We start from the raw sequence: 19,873 nt of genomic DNA on the forward strand, positions 1-19,873 counted from the left end.
GTATTGAAAGCTTTCAAAGTTGTGATGCTTTCCTTATTGACACTTCATCACGAGAGCGTGCTGAAAAGCGATGCCTTTGAATGTTTTTGTTCTGTTCTCAATATCGGCTGCGATGTTACATATCATGCATATTACTCGGTAGACTTTGCTGCGTCGAAGCCGATAGAGGGCTCAGAGCTGTGGCGCCGTGTGAGTACCCAATTAGGTGCGCGGGAAACTGGAGGCACGAATTCGAAGAATTCGTCATCGTGACAATGCCAGAATTCACACGAGCGTTGCGGTATCTGGAGCAATCCGACACATTCAGTTCACAGCCATCAGTAATAGTTCATCCAGTCACAACTTAGCCCCATCCGGTTTTCGTCTGCTTCCAGAACTGAAAAACCCCCTTCGAGGTCTTCGGTTTGACAGTGGTGAAACGATGTAAGTAAGGTGAAGTTGTAGCTCCATCAGAAAGTCAAACATTCAGCAGTGACGGTATCAAGAAACTGGTGTCTCGTCGGGAGAAATGTGTTGGACACTATGGTGATTACATCGGGCCGGCCGATGTAGCCGAGCGGTTCTAGGCGCTTCAGTCCGGAACCGCGTTGCTGCTATGTTCGCAGGTTCGAATCCTGCCTCGGGCATGGATGTGTGTGATGTCGTTAGGTTAGTTAGGTTTAAGTAGTTCTAAGTTTAGGGGACTGATGACCTCAGATGTGAAGTCCCATAGTGCATAGAGCCATTTGACAACATCGGGAAATAAATATGTAGACATGAAGAATAAACCTGCCGAATGTGAATAACGTTTGTTTTGTTTAAAAACTGATCCGTGGCGACTGGCGCGAGTTATGTTCCACTACTCGTCTGGTCTTGAATCTCTGACTGTTCCGGCTTGGCATGTGGCTGAGGTCACTCTCCGGTCGGCGTTCTACGAGGCAACATTATTTTGAACGGAAGCGTTCGTCTCCATCCGCGGTGCCCGGGCCTCGGTGTCCTCGCCGTCCTTGTTGTCTGGCGAGCGCCGGGTGTACGGTGCTGATTAATCGGGACATTTGCGTGCGAACCGGTGGCGGGTTCGTCGTCTCATGCTGAACATCATCTCATCGCACAACTGGAAGCATTAAGTTACGTATGGTTCATACTCTGATGTTAACCGGTGAAGATGTGTGAGACTTATGGGGGCAGCCCGCATCTCGTGGTCGTGCGGTAGCGTTCTCGCTTCTCACGCCCGGGTTCCCGGGTTCGATTCCCGGCGGGGTCAGGGATTTTCTCTGCCTCGTGATGGCTGGGTGTTGTGTGCTGTCCTTAGGTTAGTTAAGTGTAAGTAGTTCTAAGTTCTAGGGGACTGATGACCATAGATGTTAAGTCCCATAGTGCTCAGAGCCATTTGAACCATTTTTTTTTTTTGAACTTAAGGGGGCATGTGGTATCTGCCAGAGATTATTTACGGATAGTTCTGAGGTTGTTTCCACAGTGTCTTATTTATTGAGGCTAATGTACTGCTTATTCTGCTTCAGGGCATGTACAGTGTGTTATTTTGAATGATTTATATGGAAATTTTAGTCTGTTTTAGGACACACTGTCCGGTCTGAGCTTCGCCGGGACTGTGTACGTGTCCAGCAGCCGTAGAATTCAACACAATTGGCTCCGGGTTGGTTTAATCACTTCTTCCAGCAGGATTTGGTATAATTATTTAATGTGGGAATTTCCTTAAGCCTACTGTAAGTGGTCTCCTAAATTTTTGCTAACTTATCTGAAGACTGTTAATTTTCCAGGATCGCTCCTTAAGAATTTGCATTAACTCTTGCGAGCGTAATTATTATTAATTATAATCTTGGCTGTGACTGGAGCTTGCACATATTGGAATTTATTTGCGCTGCAGGGAATTTTTTTAAGACTACTTGTGCTCTGGCGTCGGTGTTGTTTACAAATCCTTGTCAGGGCTACTTTGTTGGGCCCAGTCGGATTACTCATCCGCCAGTTTATGCGATCCTGTACACCAGTTTTGGGCAGCGAAAGCTCGCGCTGTCCGTCTTCCGTAGTGTTATTTTTTTCCAAGCGCCGCTATGGCCTTTAATGCTGTTGTTTAAAGTTAAGTTGCAATTTTAGAACGATTTTGAGCCATTCCATTTGTTAATTAAGAGAGGCTACCCTTTTATAACCTTATTGCTTCCGGAAGTTATTTACACAATATACTAATGGTTGAGATAACAACCGTCATTCTTATTTAATTTAAATTTTACTTATGTGCATATACACTCCTGGAAATTGAAATAAGAACACCGTGAATTCATTGTCCCAGGAAGGGGAAACTTTATTGACACATTCCTGGGGTCAGATACATCACTTGATCACACTGACAGAACCACAGGCACATAGACACAGGCAACAGAGCATGCACAATGTCGGCACTAGTACAGTGTATATCCACCTTTCGCAGCAATGCAGGCTGCTATTCTCCCATGGAGACGATCGTAGAGATGCTGGATGTAGTCCTGTGGAACGGCTTGCCATGCCATTTCCACCTGGCGCCTCAGTTGGACCAGCGTTCGTGCTGGACGTGCAGACCGCGTGAGACGACGCTTCATCCAGTCCCAAACATGCTCAATGGGTGACAGATCCGGAGAATTTGCTGGCCAGGGTAGTTGACTTAGACCTTCTAGAGCACGTTGGGTGGCACGGGATACATGCGGACGTGCATTGTCCTGTTGGAACAGCAAGTTCCCTTGCCGGTCTAGGAATGGTAGAACGATGGGTTCGATGACGGTTTGGATGTACCGTGCACTATTCAGTGTCCCCTCGACGATCACCAGTGGTGTACGGCCAGTGTAGGAGATCGCTCCCCACACCATGATGCCGGGTGTTGGCCCTGTGTGCCTCTGTCGTATGCAGTCCTGATTGTGGCGCTCACCTGCACGGCGCCAAACACGCATACGACCATCATTGGCACCAAGGCAGAAGCGACTCTCATTGCTGAAGACGACACGTCTCCATTCGTCCCTCCATTCACGCCTGTCGCGACACCACTGGAGGCGGGCTGCACGATGTTGGGGCGTGAGCGGAAGACGGCCTAACGGTGTGCGGGACCGTAGCCCAGCTTCATGGAGACGGTTGCGAATGGTCCTCGCCGATACCCCAGGAGCAACAGTGTCCCTAATTTGCTGGGAAGTGGCGGTGCGGTCCCCTACGGCACTGCGTAGGATCCTACGGTCTTGGCGTGCATCCGTGCGTCGCTGCGGTCCGGTCCCAGGTCGACGGGCACGTGCACCTTCCGCCGACCACTGGCGACAACATCGATGTACTGTGGAGACCTCATGCCCCACGTGTTGAGCAATTCGGCAGTACGTCCACCCGGCCTCCCGCATGCCCACTATACGCCCTCGCTCAAAGTCCGTCAACTGCACATACGGTTCACGTCCACGCTGTCGCGGCATGCTACCAGTGTTAAAGACTGCGATGGAGCTGCGTATGCCACGGCAAACTGGCTGACACTGACGGCGGCGGTGCACAAATGCTGCGCAGCTAGCGCCATTCGACGGCCAACACCGCGGTTCCTGGTGTGTCCGCTGTGCCGTGCGTGTGATCATTGCTTGTACAGCCCTCTCGCAGTGTCCGGAGCAAGTATGGTGGGTCTGACACACCGGTGTCAATGTGTTCTTTTTTCCATTTCCAGGAGTGTACTTGGGGAACGCTGTAACCCTTGCTATCATTCCTGTTTGGTGAGGTTTTCAACTCCGTGTTCTCCTTCTTTGGTGGTTTAGTATAAGAATGTTTGGACTGTTGACTACTAAATTTTATTAAGTTTTTATTTTTCTCTTGTGCCCATGAAGTTTTGGTAATTTTATGGCTGTTTAAATTTGACTTGAATGTTGTATCATAAGTATCCTATTTGTGGTCAGGCAAACAATGATTGTGTGCGAGCTATAATTGACATTTTCTGTCAACGCTGATTATGGTTCTGTATTCAAATTAATTGTTTAATTAAAATCTTAATTGTGTTTAATCCATTCAGTCTATGAAAAATAAAAAAAAGAGGGAGACAAAGGTCCGAATTAAATTTTTACACTGCTTTTTTTTGATTCTGTAATTTTGTAATAATGAAAGTTGTTCTCTAGTCAAAATTAAAATTATGTACCACCCACAAGTTTGTCCATCAGCAGAGATCCCTAGCTTCCTATTTCCTTCAGTAGTTGTGCAATTTGAGCAGCAAACATGTCAAAAAGCTGTAAGAGTTTTCACGTAAAAATTCGGAGACATTACTTTTCCGAACGCTCTTGTAATTAGTTCTATATAATCGTACTATGCGATCAAAAGTATCCGGACTCCCCCAAAAACATACATTTTCCATATTAGGTGTGATGTGCTGCCACCTTCTGACAGGTACTCCATATCAGCGACCTCAGTAGCCAGTAGACATCGCGAGACAGCAGAAAGGCGCGCTCCGATGAACTCACGGACTTCGAACGTGGTCAGGTGACTGGGTGTCACTTGTGTCATACGTCTGTACACGAGATTTCCACACTCCTAGACATCCCTAGGTCCACTGTTTCCGATGTGATAGTGAAGTGGAAAGTTGAAGGGACACGTACAGCACAAAAGCGTACAGGCCGACCCCGTCTGTTGACTGACAGAGACCGCCAATTGTTGAAGAGGGTCGTAATGTGTAATGGGCAGACACGTATCCAGACCATCACACAGGCATTCCAAATTGCATGAGGATCCACTGTAAGTACTATGAGAGTTAGGCGGGAGGTAAGAAAACTTGGATTTCATAGTCGAGCGGCTGCTCATAAGCCACACATCTCGCCGGTAAATGCCAAACGACGTCTCGCTTGGTGTGAGGAGCGTAAACATTGTACGATTAAACAGTGGAAAAACGTTGTATGGAGTGACGAATCACGGCACGCAATGTGGCAATCCGATGGCAGGGTTAGGGTATGGCGAATGCTCAGTGAACGTCATCTCCCAGCGTGTGTAGTACCAACAGTAATACTCGGAGGAAGTGGTGTTGTGTGGTAGTGTTTTTCATGGAGGGGGCTTGCACCCCTTGTTGTTTTGCGTGGCACTATCACATCACAGGCCTACATTGATGTTTTAAGCACCTTCTTGCTTCCCACTGTTGCAGAGCAATTCGGAGATGGTGACTGCATCTTTCAACACGATCGAGCACCTGTTCATAATGCAAGGCCAGTGGCGGAGTGTTTGCACGATAATAAAATGCCTGTAATGGACTGGCCTCCACAGAGTTCTGACCTGAATCGTACAGAACACTTTTGAGATGTTTTAGAACATCGACTTCGTGCCAGCCGGCCGTTATGACCGAGCGGTTCTAGGCGCCTCGGTCCGGAACCGCGCTGCTGTTACGGTCGCAGGTTCGAATCCTGCCTCAGGCATGAATGTGTGTGATGTCCTTAGGTTAGTTAGGTTTAAGTGGTTCTAAATCAAGGGGACTTTTTTTTGTGCTGGGGGGCTGCTTGAAGGCTTGCATTACCCTTTTCAGCCTTTTGCTGTACAAGTACGTTCATTTATTTATTATTTCAGTATTTTTTGCAAAAGTGCATTTGATCATATTTACAGTATAGAGTATGAGAGAGTATACAAAAACATAAAATAAAATAAAGTATATTGAAAATAAAATAAATTAGAAATTGCGGTTTAAAGATTAAAGATTTCAAGTCATATTGAAATACAGTGTAAGTTTTATAGATTATACAATATTTTCCATCACGATTACTCCATAAATTCTATTTGAATACTTTAAAATACAAAGAGGTTGTAGCATACGATAAAAATACAGTACAGTAATATACAGTGCGGATGTGCTTTGAGGTGACTGATGTTTGTGCTTTGGTGTGGTGTTGCTTCATTTTATGTGTGAGAGTTGTGGTGGTGCTATTTTATGTTATTACTTAAGTGATTTATTTATTTACTAACTACATGTGTGTATATGTGTATAGATAGATATGGACGGATATACTTAAACATTAGCATTAACATTAACATTGACATTAACATTGACAGTGCCACTTTTCTTTATATTGCCTCCTATAGGTGGGAGGTTTGGATTGTTTGATGTTATACAATTGATTTGAGTTAATTGGGTGCTCTCATGTTTACATCCAGTCCTCCAATCACCTTAAGGGGATGACTTTCGTGGCAGTGGTGAACAATTGCACAAATTTTATGTCTATGCTACTTTTTATGTCTAACTTAGTTCTATGGTTCATGTGTGTGTGTGTGTGTGTGTGTGTGTATTTTCTGGGGTTAGTTTCTGTGTCTTTGGGTCAGGTGTGCGGGAAGTGGGATGTCTTGGGTTAGTGGTTCCATGATCGGGGCGAGGTCTGGGTATTCTTGGCTGGTGTCGTGTGCTACTGTACGCGCAGAGTCTAGGGGACTGATGACCTCAGATGTTAAGTCCCATAGTGCTTAGAGCCATATGAACCATTTTGAACTTCGTGCCAGGCCTCGCCGACCGACATCGATACCTCTCATCAGCGCAGCAGTCCTTGAAGAACGGGCTCCATTCCCCAAGAAAGCTTTCAGCACCTGATTGAACGTATGTCTGCGAGTGTGGAAGCTGTCATCGAGGCTAAGGGTGGGCCAACACTATTTTGAATTCCAGCATTACCGATGGAGGGCGCCACGGACTTGGAAGCCATTTTCAGTCAGGAGTCCGGATACTTTTGATCGCATAGTGTATCTATCTCGAAGAGTTCCTTTGGCAGAGTCATGGTTGCGATTAAGTAGTAAGAGGACAGACTAAAGGGGGCTCATGAGTGTCTGCTCTTACTTAGATAACAAATACCGGAAATGCTGTAAGAAGGTCACATTTGCCAGCTTGGTCTTGTCATTGAGAAGACTGTCAGGTGCTACATTTGCGTCGGTGTAGATTTTCATTTGTTTCAGTAAGTCCAGTGGTATGTCTTTGTTGACAAGGGGAAGTATCTGATGGGTCTGCTCCATGACAAGTAACTGAAGTAAGTAACTAGTCGTAGATATCAATGAGTAGAACTCACTTGACCATAATAATGAAAGTGGTATTACTAGCAACAGTGAACTGCGTACCTCAAAGGAGACCAGCCGGTCGAGCGTCCCGAGGAAGAAGGCGGTGGGCAGCGTCGAGTTGACGACGTGGTAGGCCGGCGGCCGCTCGCTGCCGTACTTCCTGAGGTTCTCCTCCGGGCCAAAGTCGAACGCCTGCAGGCGCTCTGGGGGCGACAAGAGGGACACTGTGTCATCCCACGTGCGCTACGAGTACTGTGCGTATGTGACGTGACGGGAAGAAGAAGAAAATAGCGAACTACAGACGAGGGCAACGTCACGAGGAAAAGCACACGGCAAGGGGACACGCAGCGGAACCTGCCATTGCGAGGACGCGAACGTCAGTAGCCGCACAAGTAGACACGTAAGCAAAGGCGGTTCAACTTCACTGTGTGTACACTGGGCCTCATTCGTCAGCTTTTACCACCTGATTAACTAGATTAATTGTATGTACCACAAAGTGCGTATGTAATTTTTTTTTGTTTAAATTGAAGGAAAAAGGGGGAGAAAGAAAGGATAAGGCAAGTTATGATATCTGCTGCATCAGGACTTCGTGCGGCGTGAGCGGCGAGAAAAAATGTGTGCCAGACTGGGATTAAAAGACGGAATCTCGGGCTCAACAGGCAGTTTCGCTAACCACTGCGCCACCCCGGACACGGTGCTGCACGGACCGTCTCCGTACGCGTCTCGGCGAACACGCGCTCCCAACTAGCGTGACTTATTCGCAGTCCCGGCCAATGTCCTCTATGTTCGCTACTTAGAGATTGCCGCAGGAGGTCGGACGCGATTGTCCAATTGCACTGAATGTGATTCACTTCGATGAGCAACGGATACACAGTATTCAGGGCGGATGCACTGTTAGGACCGATCTCCTGCCGTTATCAAAAATGGTTCAAATGGCTCTGAGCACTATGGGACCTAACGTCTGAGGTCATAAGTCCCCTAGAACTTAGAATTACTTAAACCCAACCAACCTAAGGACATCACACACATCCATGCCCGATCGAGGATTCGAACCTGCGACCGTAGCGGTCGCGCGGTCCAGACTGTAACGCCTAGAACCGCTCGGCCATTTCGGCCGGCTTGCCGTAATCTCCAAGTAGTGGCCATGGGGGCGCGCACACGGACTGCAGGTAGATAAGAATGTGGATCAGCCGAGAGGCACGCCGAGATAGGCCAAGCAGTTGCGATAACTGCTATCTCCGCGCTGTGCAGTGGTTAATGGACCGACGATGGAGTCGAACAGGCGTCGCGGGACGTCCGCCCCGAACAAATACAACCACTGCAACGAACAAAATGAGATCAACAACAAAAAAAGTAAGCAGGAGACCCAGGGTTCGAATCCTGGGCTGGCACACAAATGTCGCCGCTGATGCCACACAGTCCTGATGCAGTTGTATTAAGAATCACTTCCCTTTCCTTTCTCGCCCTCCTCCTTCACTTTATGTTATACGTTTTACAGCTACGGATTCTGCGTGGTGTTCCTTCTTTCAGACACGTCACAAAGAACAGACATTACACATTCATATAACTTATTTATTCATTTACTTTTTTGGCTAACTGTGTTACATGTAAATTAACTGACGTCTTGCACTGATTGTACAACACTAGCGTTCAACACAGGACACATTGCTGAATATACACTAATGGCCATTAAAACACCACGAAGATGACGTGCTACAGACGCGAAATTTAACCGACAGGAAGAAAACGCTGTGATATACAAATGATTAGCTTTTCAAAACATTCACACAAGGTTGGCACCGGTGGCGACACCTACCACCTGCTGACATGAGGAAAGCTTCCAACCGATTTCTCATACACAAACAGCAATTGACCGGCGTTGCCTGGTGAAACGTTGTTGTGATGCCTCGAGTAAGGAGGAGAAATGCGTACCATCACGTTTCCGACTTTGATAAAGGTCGGATTGTAGCCCATCGCGATTGCGGTTTATCGTATCGCGACATTGCTGCTCGCGTTGGTCGAGATCCAATGACTGTTAGCAGAATATGGAATAGGTGGGTTCAGGAGGGTAATACGGAACACCGTGCTGGATCCCAACAGCCTCGTATCACTAGCAGTCGAGATGAAAGGCATCTTATCCGCATGGCTGTAACGGATCGTGCAGCCACGTCTCGATCCCTGAGTCAAAAGATGGGGACGTTTGCAAGACAACAACCATCTGAACGAACAGTTAGACGACGTTTGCAGCAGCATGGACTGTCGGCTCGGAGACCATGGCTGCGGTTACCCTTGACGCTGCATCGCAGACAGCAGCGCCTGCGATGGTGTACTCAACGACGAACCTGGGTGCACGAATTGCTAAACGTCATTTTTTCGGATCAATCCAGGTTCTGTTTATAGCATCATGATGGTCGCATCCGTGTTTGGCGACATCGCGGTGAACGCACATCGGAAGCGTTTATTCGTCATCGACATACTGGCGTATCAACTGGCGTGATGGTATGGGGTGCCATTACTTACACGTCTCGGTCACCTCTTGTTCGCATAGGCGGCACTTTGAACAGTGGACGTTACATTTCAGATGTGTTACGTCCTGTGGCTCTACCCTTCATTCTATTCCTGCGGAGCCCTACATTTCAGCAGGATAATGCACGACTGCATGTTGCAGGTCCTGTACGAGGATTTCTGTTGGATTTCGTTGCTCCAGCGTATATGCAACGTACCGCGACTTCGATTCCAGTATACAGGATGGTACATTGATAGTGACCGAGTCAAATATCTCACGAAATAAGCATCAAACGAAAAAACTACAAAGAACGAAACTCGTCTAGCTTGCAGGGGGAAACCAGATGGCGCTATGGTTGTCCCGCTAGATAACGCTGCCATAGGTCAAATGGATATCAACTGCGTTTTTTTTTTAATAGGAACCCGCATTTTTTTAATTGCATATTCGTGTAGTACGTAAATAAATATGAATGTTTTATTTGGACCACTTTTTTCGCTTTCTGATAGATGGCACTGTAATAGCCACAAACGTATAAGTACGTGGTATCACGTAACATTCCGCCAGTGCGGACGGTATTTGCTTCGTGATACATTACACGTGTTAAAATGGACCGTTTACCAATCGCGCAAAAAGGTCGATATCGTTTTGCTGTATGGCTATTGTGATCAAAATGCCCAACGGCCGTGTGCTATGTATGCTGCTCGGTATCCTGTACGACATCATCCAAGTGTCCGGACCGTTCGCTGGATAGTCACGTTATTTAAGGTAACAGGAAGTGTTCAGCCACATGTGAAACGTGAACCACGACCTGCAACAAATGATGATGCCCAAGTAGGTGTTTTAGCTGCTGTCGCGGCTAATCCGCACATCAGTAGCAGACAAATTGCGCGAGAATCGGGAATCTCAAAAACGTCGGTGTTGAGATTGCTACATCAACATCGATTGCACCCGTACCATATTTCTATGCAACGGGAATTGCAAGGCGACGACTTTGAACGTCGTGTACAGTTCTGCCACTGGGCACAAGAGAAATTACGGGACGATGACAGATTTTTTGCACGCGTTCTATTTAGCGACGAAGCGTCATTCACCAACAGCGGTAACGTAAACCGGCATAATATGCACTACTGGGCAACGGAAAATCCACGATGGCTGCGACAAGTGAAACATCAGCGACCTTGGCGGGTTAATGTATGGTGCGGCATTATGGGAGGAAGGATAATTGCCCCCCCCCCCCCATTTTATCGATGGCAATCTAAGTGGTGCAATGTATACTCATTTCCTACGTAATTCAAAAATTCTAATTGCTCTGAGCACTATGGGACTTAATATCTGAGGTCATTAGTCCCCTAGAACTTAGAACTACTTAAAGCTAACTAACCTAAGGACATCACACATATCCATGCCCGAGGTCCTACGTAATGTTCTACCGATGTTACTACAAGATGTTTCACTGCATGACAGAATGGCGCTATACTTCCAACATGATGGATCTCCGGCACATTGCTCGCGTGCGGTTGAAGCGGTATTGAATAGCATATTTCATGACAGGTGGATTGGTCGTCGAAGCACCATACCATGGCCCGCACGTTCACCGGACTTGACGTCCCCGGATTTCCTTCTGTGGAGAAAGTTGGATGATATTTGCTATCGTGATCCACCGACAATGCCTCACAACATGCATCAGCGCATTGTCAATGCATGTGCAAACATTACGGAAGCGAACTACTCGCTGTTGAGAGGAATGTCGTTACACGTATTGCCAAATGCATTAAGGTTGACGGACATATTTTGAGCATTTAATGCATTAATATGGTATTTACAGGTAATCACGCTGTAACAGCATGCGTTCTCAGAAATGATAAATTCACAAAGATACATGTATCAAACTGGATCAACCGAAATAAAATGTTCAAACGTACCTACGTTCTGTATTTTAATTTAAAAAAACCTTGGTGTTACCAAGAGTTCGTCTAAAATTGTGAGCCATATGTCTGTGACTATTGCCGGCCGGTGTGGCCGTGCGGTTCTAGGCGCTTCCGTCTGGAACCGCGTGACCGCTACGGTCGCAGGTTCGAATCCTGCCTCGGGCATGTATGTGTGTGATGTCCTTAGGTTAGTTAGGTTTAAGTAGTTCTAAGTTCTAGGGGACTGATGACCACAGATGTTAAGTCCCATAGTGCTCAGAGCCATTTGAACCATTTTGTGACTATTAGAGCATCATCTATCACAAAGCGAAAACAATGGTCCAACTAAAACATTCATATTTCTTTACGTACTACACGAATATGTAATAAATAATGGGAGTTCCTATTTGGACTATGGCAGTGCGATCTAGCGGGCCAACCATAGCGCCATCTGGTTTCCCCCTTCAAGCAAGACGAGTTTCGTTCTTTGTAGTTTCTTCGTTTGACGCTTATTTCGTGATATATTTGGCCCAGTCACTATCAATGGACCACCCTGTATAAGCACCGACATGCAGGCGATATTCGTGTCATTACAATGTCTTTACGGTAAATATGGAAACGTGAGCAGTGGCGACATTATTACCAAATGCCTTCAAACAGGATCAAGGTGCTGTATTCTTTTCTTGGCTGCCGAAAGAAAAACCCAGGTAGACTTACGCGTACAATGTGTATGGGGGCGGCGCGTCTCTCGACAATCACAGTTTGAAATGTTGAATGTCGCAAATCGACACAAAGACGCCGGTCGATCTGAGAGACCGGGCTTATCCGTTACACCAACTCAAGTGGGGCGCAATCGAGCACCGTCTCTGTAGTCCTCGCGTCTCACAATGCGATTACCACGCCTTCCGTACCGAGCGAGGTGGCGCAGTGGTTAGCACACTGGACTCGCATTCGGGAGGACGACGGTTCAATCCCGTCTCCAGCCATCCTGATTTAGGTTTTCCGTGATTTCCCTAAATCGCTTCAGGCAAATGCTGGGATGGTTCCTTTGAAAGGGCACGGCCGATTTGCTTCCCAATCCTTCCCTAACCCGAGCATGAGCTCCGTCTCTAATGACCTCGTGATCGACGGGACGTTAAACACTAACCACCACCACGCCTTCCGTTCCTTACAAAAAATGGTACAAATGGCTCTGAACACTATGGGACTTAACTTCTTAGGTCATCAGTCCCCTATAACTTAGAACTACCTAAACCTAACTAACCTAAGGACATCACACACATCAATGCCCGAGGCAGGATTCGAACCTGCGACCGTAGCGGTCGCGCGGTTCCAGACTGTAGCGCCTAGAACCGCTCGGCCACACCGGCCGGCCTCCGTTCCTTAGACAAGGCCTTGAAAGGTCGACGATTCCAATCGGATGAGAGTGTACAGCAGGGAATTACAGACATCTTCAAGTAGCAGTACACGGTGGTTTCCTAAACGGGGATCTTCAACTAAGTTTGTCAGTGGGAAGAATGTCTCAATGCTCACGAAGATGTTGCCTGACAAGTATACCGATTTTGGACTTTACGACCTTTGAACGGAAACTGTTTCATCGCCCCTTACATAATACGTAAGCACTGCTTAAGACAGGTATCCTTCGGTAGAGCACTACACACTTATAACCGATAGTGCACTTTAGAGAATCTCCACAGAGAAAATTAAAATTTTTAGTTGTAAAAATACAAGACCTTTTTGGTGAAAGACGTTGGTAAAAAACGAAAGTCAAAAAGCTCAATTATAGTACGAAGCAAAGACGATAAAATCGGTTACAATCTGATATAAATTAAAGGCTACACAAAATAGAACCAAGATACCGAACCTTAGGCAGGCAAGGTCATAAATACCAAGTTCTAAATATTGTAATCGGATTTGGAACAGTTCAACCCCATCGAATTTTCGAACTAAGATACTAATAGCCAAAATTACTGTGCTTACATTTGATAATACGTTATTAATGTAGCAGTGTAAAAGAGAATATGCATCATTGTCTGGGAACGTTCTCACAATTCACCTGCGTGAAAACAGATTTCCGACATCTTACACGCTCCCAGAGATATTTTAGGTGAATGATTTAGCTGAATCAGCCTTTTTTTTATCGAACTACAGTATAAGGGTGCGAAAATCCCCTCCCCCCTCCCGTCCCTACAACTAATCGCGCGAGCAAAGCAGGGTCGTACAATAGCCCACATGTACATAGCGATGCGGACGGCAGATCAGTCGGGCACATCGCAGTGCCTTATAACCACCAACACGATACGATTGCTGTCGTACTGGTATCGATGAGTTACTCTGCTTGACAAATGCTAAGGAACAATTCAAATTGCCAGGTTGAAGATCCCAGTTTGGGAAAACACCGTGTGCTGCTACTTGAAGATGTCTGTAATTCCATGCTGCACTCTCTGATCCGATTGGAATCGTCGACCTGTCAAGGCCTTGTGTAAGGAACGGAAGGCGTGACAATGGCGTTGTGAGACGTTGAACTTCAGTACCTTGGTTTGTACCGCACGACCGACAACTTCTATGGAACACCGGACTAATGATAGTAGAAGGAAATGTAGTCGACATTTCATGGAGCACGATGTATGATGAAGCTTTTTCGTGGAACGGATTACTGCGACATGCCGTGTGGGAACATGTCTGCAAGACATCACTTGAGTGCTTGCTTTCGTGGACGAGCAGTTGCATGGCTCGGAGCTGGTCTAAGTGTCACTACTGTGACCACAGTAACGGGTGTTCCCAAAAATGTCGCCTCGTGATTGAAAAAAGCCTGCTGAAGGTCGAAATGGTGCGCGACAGCATACCGGTGGTCGTAGGCGAACCACCACACCGCAAGAGGATCGATGCGTAGCCCTGGTGGGGAATATGAGCGGATATCTCAGGCAGATTTCAGCAGACCTTGCAACTGCTACCAGTACCCTTGTCTCTGCCAGAACTGTTTTGTGGAGATTAAACCAGGATGGTTTGTATCTTTGGAAGCCTGTTACAGGAATCCCACTTCTACCACGCCATCAAATGGTTCAAATGGCCCTGAGCACTATGGGACTTAACATCTGAGGTCTTCAGTCCCCTAGACTTAGAACTACTTAAACCTAACCTATTGCGGACTGAAGCGCCTAGAACCTCGCCATCGTCGAGAAAGAGTTCGTTGTTGCACGGAGCATGTTGTTTGGGATCAGCAACAGTGGTCCAGAGTCATGATCTCCGACAAACCCCGCTTCATTGTGGAAAGTGATTCTGCCCACCAGTTTGTGCTGATAAATAGGGGAGTACGTTACACGCCGCAGAAGGTTCATGAACGCCATCTGTATGGCCTAGGCACTATGTATAATAGACAGGTATTATTCACAACGGCCGAACACTGATGTTTATCTTTGCGCGACGTACCGTTGCAATTCTGAATCGCGGCCATCTGTTTATGGAAGACAATGCCCACCGAGACAGGACCTCTGAAAGTCAAGATACTGAACGTGTAGAATGCCCTGCATATTCCCGGACTTAAACCCTGTATAGCATGTCTGGGACGCTCTTGGCAGTCGTATTTATCGAGGAACACTCCCTCTCCGAACCGTGCAAGAACTGAAAACCCCCTTGAGAGAAGTGTGGGACAATATACCCCTCAAACAAGAGTGGATTCGTGCCCGAGGAGAACATATTCGTTACTTAGTGTCCGATATCAACCTTTGCTGTTTTCCCATGTGGTGAAATCTGTACAATGTTTCGTTACAAGTATGTCACTCCACCTTTGTTATGTTTGTACTGTGTTTCATGTCGTCCATCACTGCTGGTAACTATTCCTGTGCAGTAACGTCTCGGTCCCGGAGCAGTTATCAAACAGTGTAGGCACTAGCATATGGCAGAGTTGCAAGAAGGAGAAATTATTGTTTTCAACATATTTGGAAAAAACACCACATTTTATGTTTGAATCGCGTATTATTCGAGACAGCTTTATCTTACTATGTCAAATACATCAGCACAAAAGGAAAAAGAAACTAGTGATAAGGAGGGATGGAATAAGTTGCTGAAGAATTTGGTACTTACTGGCCCTGATGTTCTGGAGGTAATGGGCGTACGTGGTGGTGGGCAGGCCGCAGCTGACGTGCGAGACGATCTCAGGCAGCCGCTTCTGAAATGCACCGCGAGCTGTCAGACATCGCATTCACTGTACACACACTTCATGCAAACAGAAGATGAGATATACAAGGCAGGGGAACAGGTACTGGAGTGCAAGGGACGAGCGAAGCTTTCAGGGACAGCACGGGGGGTTTATTTTACAGGCACAGCCACGTAAAGCGCACAGTTTGGTCGAAAAGAGTAGTTTCACTGTTAAGAAGAAATTAGCACACATGACACATCTCATCCTCTCCAGTACCCTCAAGAACACGGACAGCTCGCCATTAAATGAAATGAAATCTGGAGGCAACCGAATCTTGAGGACACGATCTGGGAAAACAACGGCAGTAGACAGTTTTATAAACCTCGATAACGATGACGGCAGAATGTTTATAGTGCCAATAACATAGATGACAAATATAATGGTTTACTCAACATATTTATCATGCTATTTGAAAGTTGATTTCCATTAGAACGTACTAAACGGGGTACTACCAATAAAAGGCAGCCTGGGTGGCTGACTAGTGGGGTAAGAATATCATATAGAGCAAACTGGGAATTACATCAAAATGTTGGAAGTAGTCACAATCAAGCTACAGTACCCCATTACAAACAGTACCGTAAGGTGCTTCAAATGTTATTAGGAAGGCAAAGGGTATGTGGTACGCAAATAGCATAGCTAATACACAGGCTAAAATTAAAACCATATGGTCAGTTGTGAAGGAAGGGTTGTGGTCAGCAGCACAAGGTCGACGATATAAAGTCAGTCCATAGTAAAAATATTTCTGTCACTGATAAGTCAGATAACATGCAATATTTAACAATCTTTTCCTGAGCATTACTGGTGAATTAAATAAAAACTTAGTTTCTACAAGGAAACATTAAGAATCTTGGAAAATGCCTTTCCAAGATTTATGTCTGAAAAACCTCTCTGTGATACTGGCAAGGGGAAGACTGAGTCAATAATTAAATCACTGAAGACTAAGGACTCTCATGTATATGATGGAGTGCTTAGCAGAATATCAAAGTACTGTCTGCACACGTTAACCCTGTAATTATTCATATTTGTGACTTGTCCCTTACGAATGGTCAGTTTCTTGAACAGTTAAAGTACACAGTAGTAAGCCGCTTTATAAAATGGGAGAAAGGAATAATGTAGACAATTTTAGGCCTATTTCTATGCCATCAGTGTTTGCTAAAGTTATTGAAAAGGCTGTCTATGTAAGCATAATTGATCATTTTATTTCACATAATTTGATATCGAACGTACAGTTCGGTTTTAGAAGTGGTTTAAGAATTGAAAATACTAATTCTCTTTTATCTGTGAGGAACTGGTTGGATGAAAAAAAGTTTTCACATTTTAGACATCTTTTTTGATTTAACTAAGGCGTTTGATTGGGTTTATCACAAAACATGTTCGCCCCGATAGCTGAGTGGTCAGTGTGACGTGTTGCCGTGCTACGGGCCCGGGTTCGATTCCCAGCTGGGTTGGGGATTTTCTCCGCTCAGGGACTGGGTGTTGTCTTCACCATCATTTCATCCCCATCCGGCGCTCAGGTCGCCCAATTTGGCGTCGAATGTAGTAAGAGCTGCACCAAGGCGGCCGGACCTGCCCCGCAAGGGGCCTCCCGGCCAATGACGTCAAACGCTCATTTCCATTTCCGATCACAAAACATTGCTCTAGAAGTTGGATCATTATGGAATTCGGAGATTAGCTCACAATTGGTTCACCTCGTGCTTTAAGAACAGACAGCAAAATGTCATTATTCACGGTATTGAGAATGGCTATGATGTGAGGTCTGAGCGCGGCATGGTCAAATGGGGGGTGCCCCAGGGATCAGGGCTGTGGCCACTCCTGTTTCTTATTTATACACTCATCAAAAACAGTTTTGCATTACCCCGGTTCCCAGAACTCCTGAAGATAGACGTTGACTGTGGATGTTGTATAACAGATACAGTCCCTTTGACTGTTCAGCGATGTCACTAGACCCGCACAAAGATGTAAACAACCATGCATGGGCAGCACCTATTAGACGGAGGGGGTCTGACAGAGGAGCAATTCCAGTCATTCCACCAGGAAGGAGGAACACGGCTCGTATTGTCTGTAGTTCAACCGTGCCTAGACGGTCAATGCCACGGTTCGATCGCGTCCGCATTGTTACTTTGTGCAAGGAAGTGCTCTCAAAAAGGAAAGTGTCCTGGCGTCTCGGAGTGAACCAAAGCGATGTTGTTCGGACATAGAGGAGGTACAGACACCTCGCTCAGGTCGCCCAAAGGCTACTATTTCAGTGGATGACAGCTACCTACGGTTTATGGCTCAGAGGAACCCTAACAGCAATGCAACCATGTTGAACAATGCTTTTCGTGCTACCACAGGAAGTCTTGTTAAGACTCAAACTGTGAGCAATAGGCTGCTTGCTGCGCAACTTCACTTCATGGCGAGGTCAATCTTTGCAACGACGACATCATGCAGCGCGGTGCAGATGGACCCAACAACATGCCGAATGGACCGCTCAGGATTGGCATCACATTCTCTTCACCAATGAGTGTCGCATGTGTCTTCAACCAGACAATCGACGGAGACGTGTTTGGAGGAAAACCAGTGAGGCTGAACGCCTTAGACACACTGTCCAACGAGTGCAGCAAGGTGGAGGTTCCCTGCTGTTTAGGCTAGTATTAGGTGGGGCCGACGGAGGGCAGTGGTGGCCATGGAAGGCGCCGTAACGGCTGTACCATACGTGAATGACGTCTTCCGACCGATAGTGCAACCAAATCAGCAGCACATTACGGAGGCATTTGTCTTCCTGGACGACAATTCGCGCCCCCATCGTGCACGACTTCCTTCAGGATGACGACATCGCTCGACTAGAGTTGCCAGCATGTTCTCCAGACAAGAACTCTATCGAACATGCCTGGGATAGATTGGAAAGGGCTGTTTATGGTCGATGTGACCCTCCAGCCACTCTGAGGGATCCACGCCGAATCGCCGTTGAGGACTGGGACAATCTGAACCAATAGTGCCTTGATGAACTTGTGGATAGTATGCCACGACGAATACAGTCATGGATCAATGCAAGAGGACGTGCTACTGGGTATTAGAGGTACCGGCGTGTACAGAAATCTGGACCACCAGCTGTATGGTGGTACAACAGGCAATGTGTGGTTTTCATGAGCAATAGAAAGGGCGGAAATGATGTTTATATTGATATCTATTCCAATTTTCTGTACAGGTTCTGGAACTCTCGGAACCGAGGTGATGCACAACTTTTTTTTGAAGTGTGTATAAATCATATGCCCTGTCGAGTATTACAGGGAATTCTAAAATACTTATGTTTTCTGACGACGCTACCACGGTAGTAAAGGACCTTGTGTGCAACATTGGCTCTGTTTCAAATAGTGCAATTCATGACATAAGTTCATGGCTTCTAGAAAAGAAACTGAGACTCAGTTTTTACAGTTTCTAATACACAATTCAACAAAACCCGGCGTTTGCAATTCACAGAATGGGCTTATGATTGGTGAAACTGAACAGTTCAGATTTGTAGGTATTCAAATAGATAGTAAACTGTCGTGGAAAACCCACATTCAGGATCTTGTTCAAAGACTTATTGCTGCCATTTTTACTATTCGAACAGTATCTGAAGTAAGTGATATTTCGACACGAAAAGTAGTCTACTTTGCTTATTTTCATTCTGTTATGTTTTATGGTATTATATTTTGGGGTAACTCTTCCCACTCTCAAAGGATATTGTTGGCTCAGAAATGGGCGGTTCAGGCAGTAAGTATTGTAAGTTCGCAAACCTCTTGTCGACCCCCGTTCATTAGTCTGGGTATTCTGACATTGACTACCAATATATGTATTCTTTACTGTCGTTTCTTGTTAATAATATCAGCTTATACCCAAAAATTAGCAGCTTTCGCTCAGTTAATAGCAGGCAGGAATCCAATCTGCATTTGGATTGCACTTCCTTGATTCTTCTGCAGAAAGGCATGCAGTATACTGCTTCGTCCATTTTCAATAAGCTACCACAAGAATGCTGAAGATTAGATGGGTAGATCATATAACTAATGAGGAGGTATTGAATAGAATTGGGGAGAAGAACAGTTTGTGGCACAACTTTACTAGAAGAAGGGATCGGTTGGTAGGACTTGTTCTGAGGCATCAAGGGATCACCAATTTAGTATTGGAGGGCAGCGTAGAGCGTAAAAATCGTAGAGGGAGACCAAGAGATGAATACACTAGGCAGATTCAGAAGGATGGAGGCTGCAGTAGGTACTGGGAGATGAAGCAGATTGCACAGGATAGAGTAGCATGGAG

General features: G+C 46.1%; 1 protein-coding gene across 3 annotated transcripts in view; it reads right to left on the reverse strand.

Annotated features, from left to right (window-relative positions):
* Window positions 1–19,873, reverse strand: part of LOC126195238 (lipase 3-like) — a 197,175-nt gene that overhangs the window by 19,573 nt on the left and 157,729 nt on the right. For 2 of the 3 annotated variants that reach the window (XM_049933765.1, XM_049933764.1), the window contains 2 exons: window positions 15,484–15,568; window positions 7,048–7,190 (listed from right to left, as the gene is read on the reverse strand). In XM_049933765.1, the coding sequence (XP_049789722.1) occupies window positions 7,048–7,190; window positions 15,484–15,568 (228 nt within the window). The remainder of the gene's footprint in view (window positions 1–7,047; window positions 7,191–15,483; window positions 15,569–19,873) is intronic. The other variant, XM_049933766.1, reaches the window with a different exon arrangement.

This window comes from Schistocerca nitens, chromosome 7 (genome assembly GCF_023898315.1).
Source record: "Schistocerca nitens isolate TAMUIC-IGC-003100 chromosome 7, iqSchNite1.1, whole genome shotgun sequence".
NCBI classification, from domain to species: domain Eukaryota; kingdom Metazoa; phylum Arthropoda; class Insecta; order Orthoptera; family Acrididae; genus Schistocerca; species Schistocerca nitens.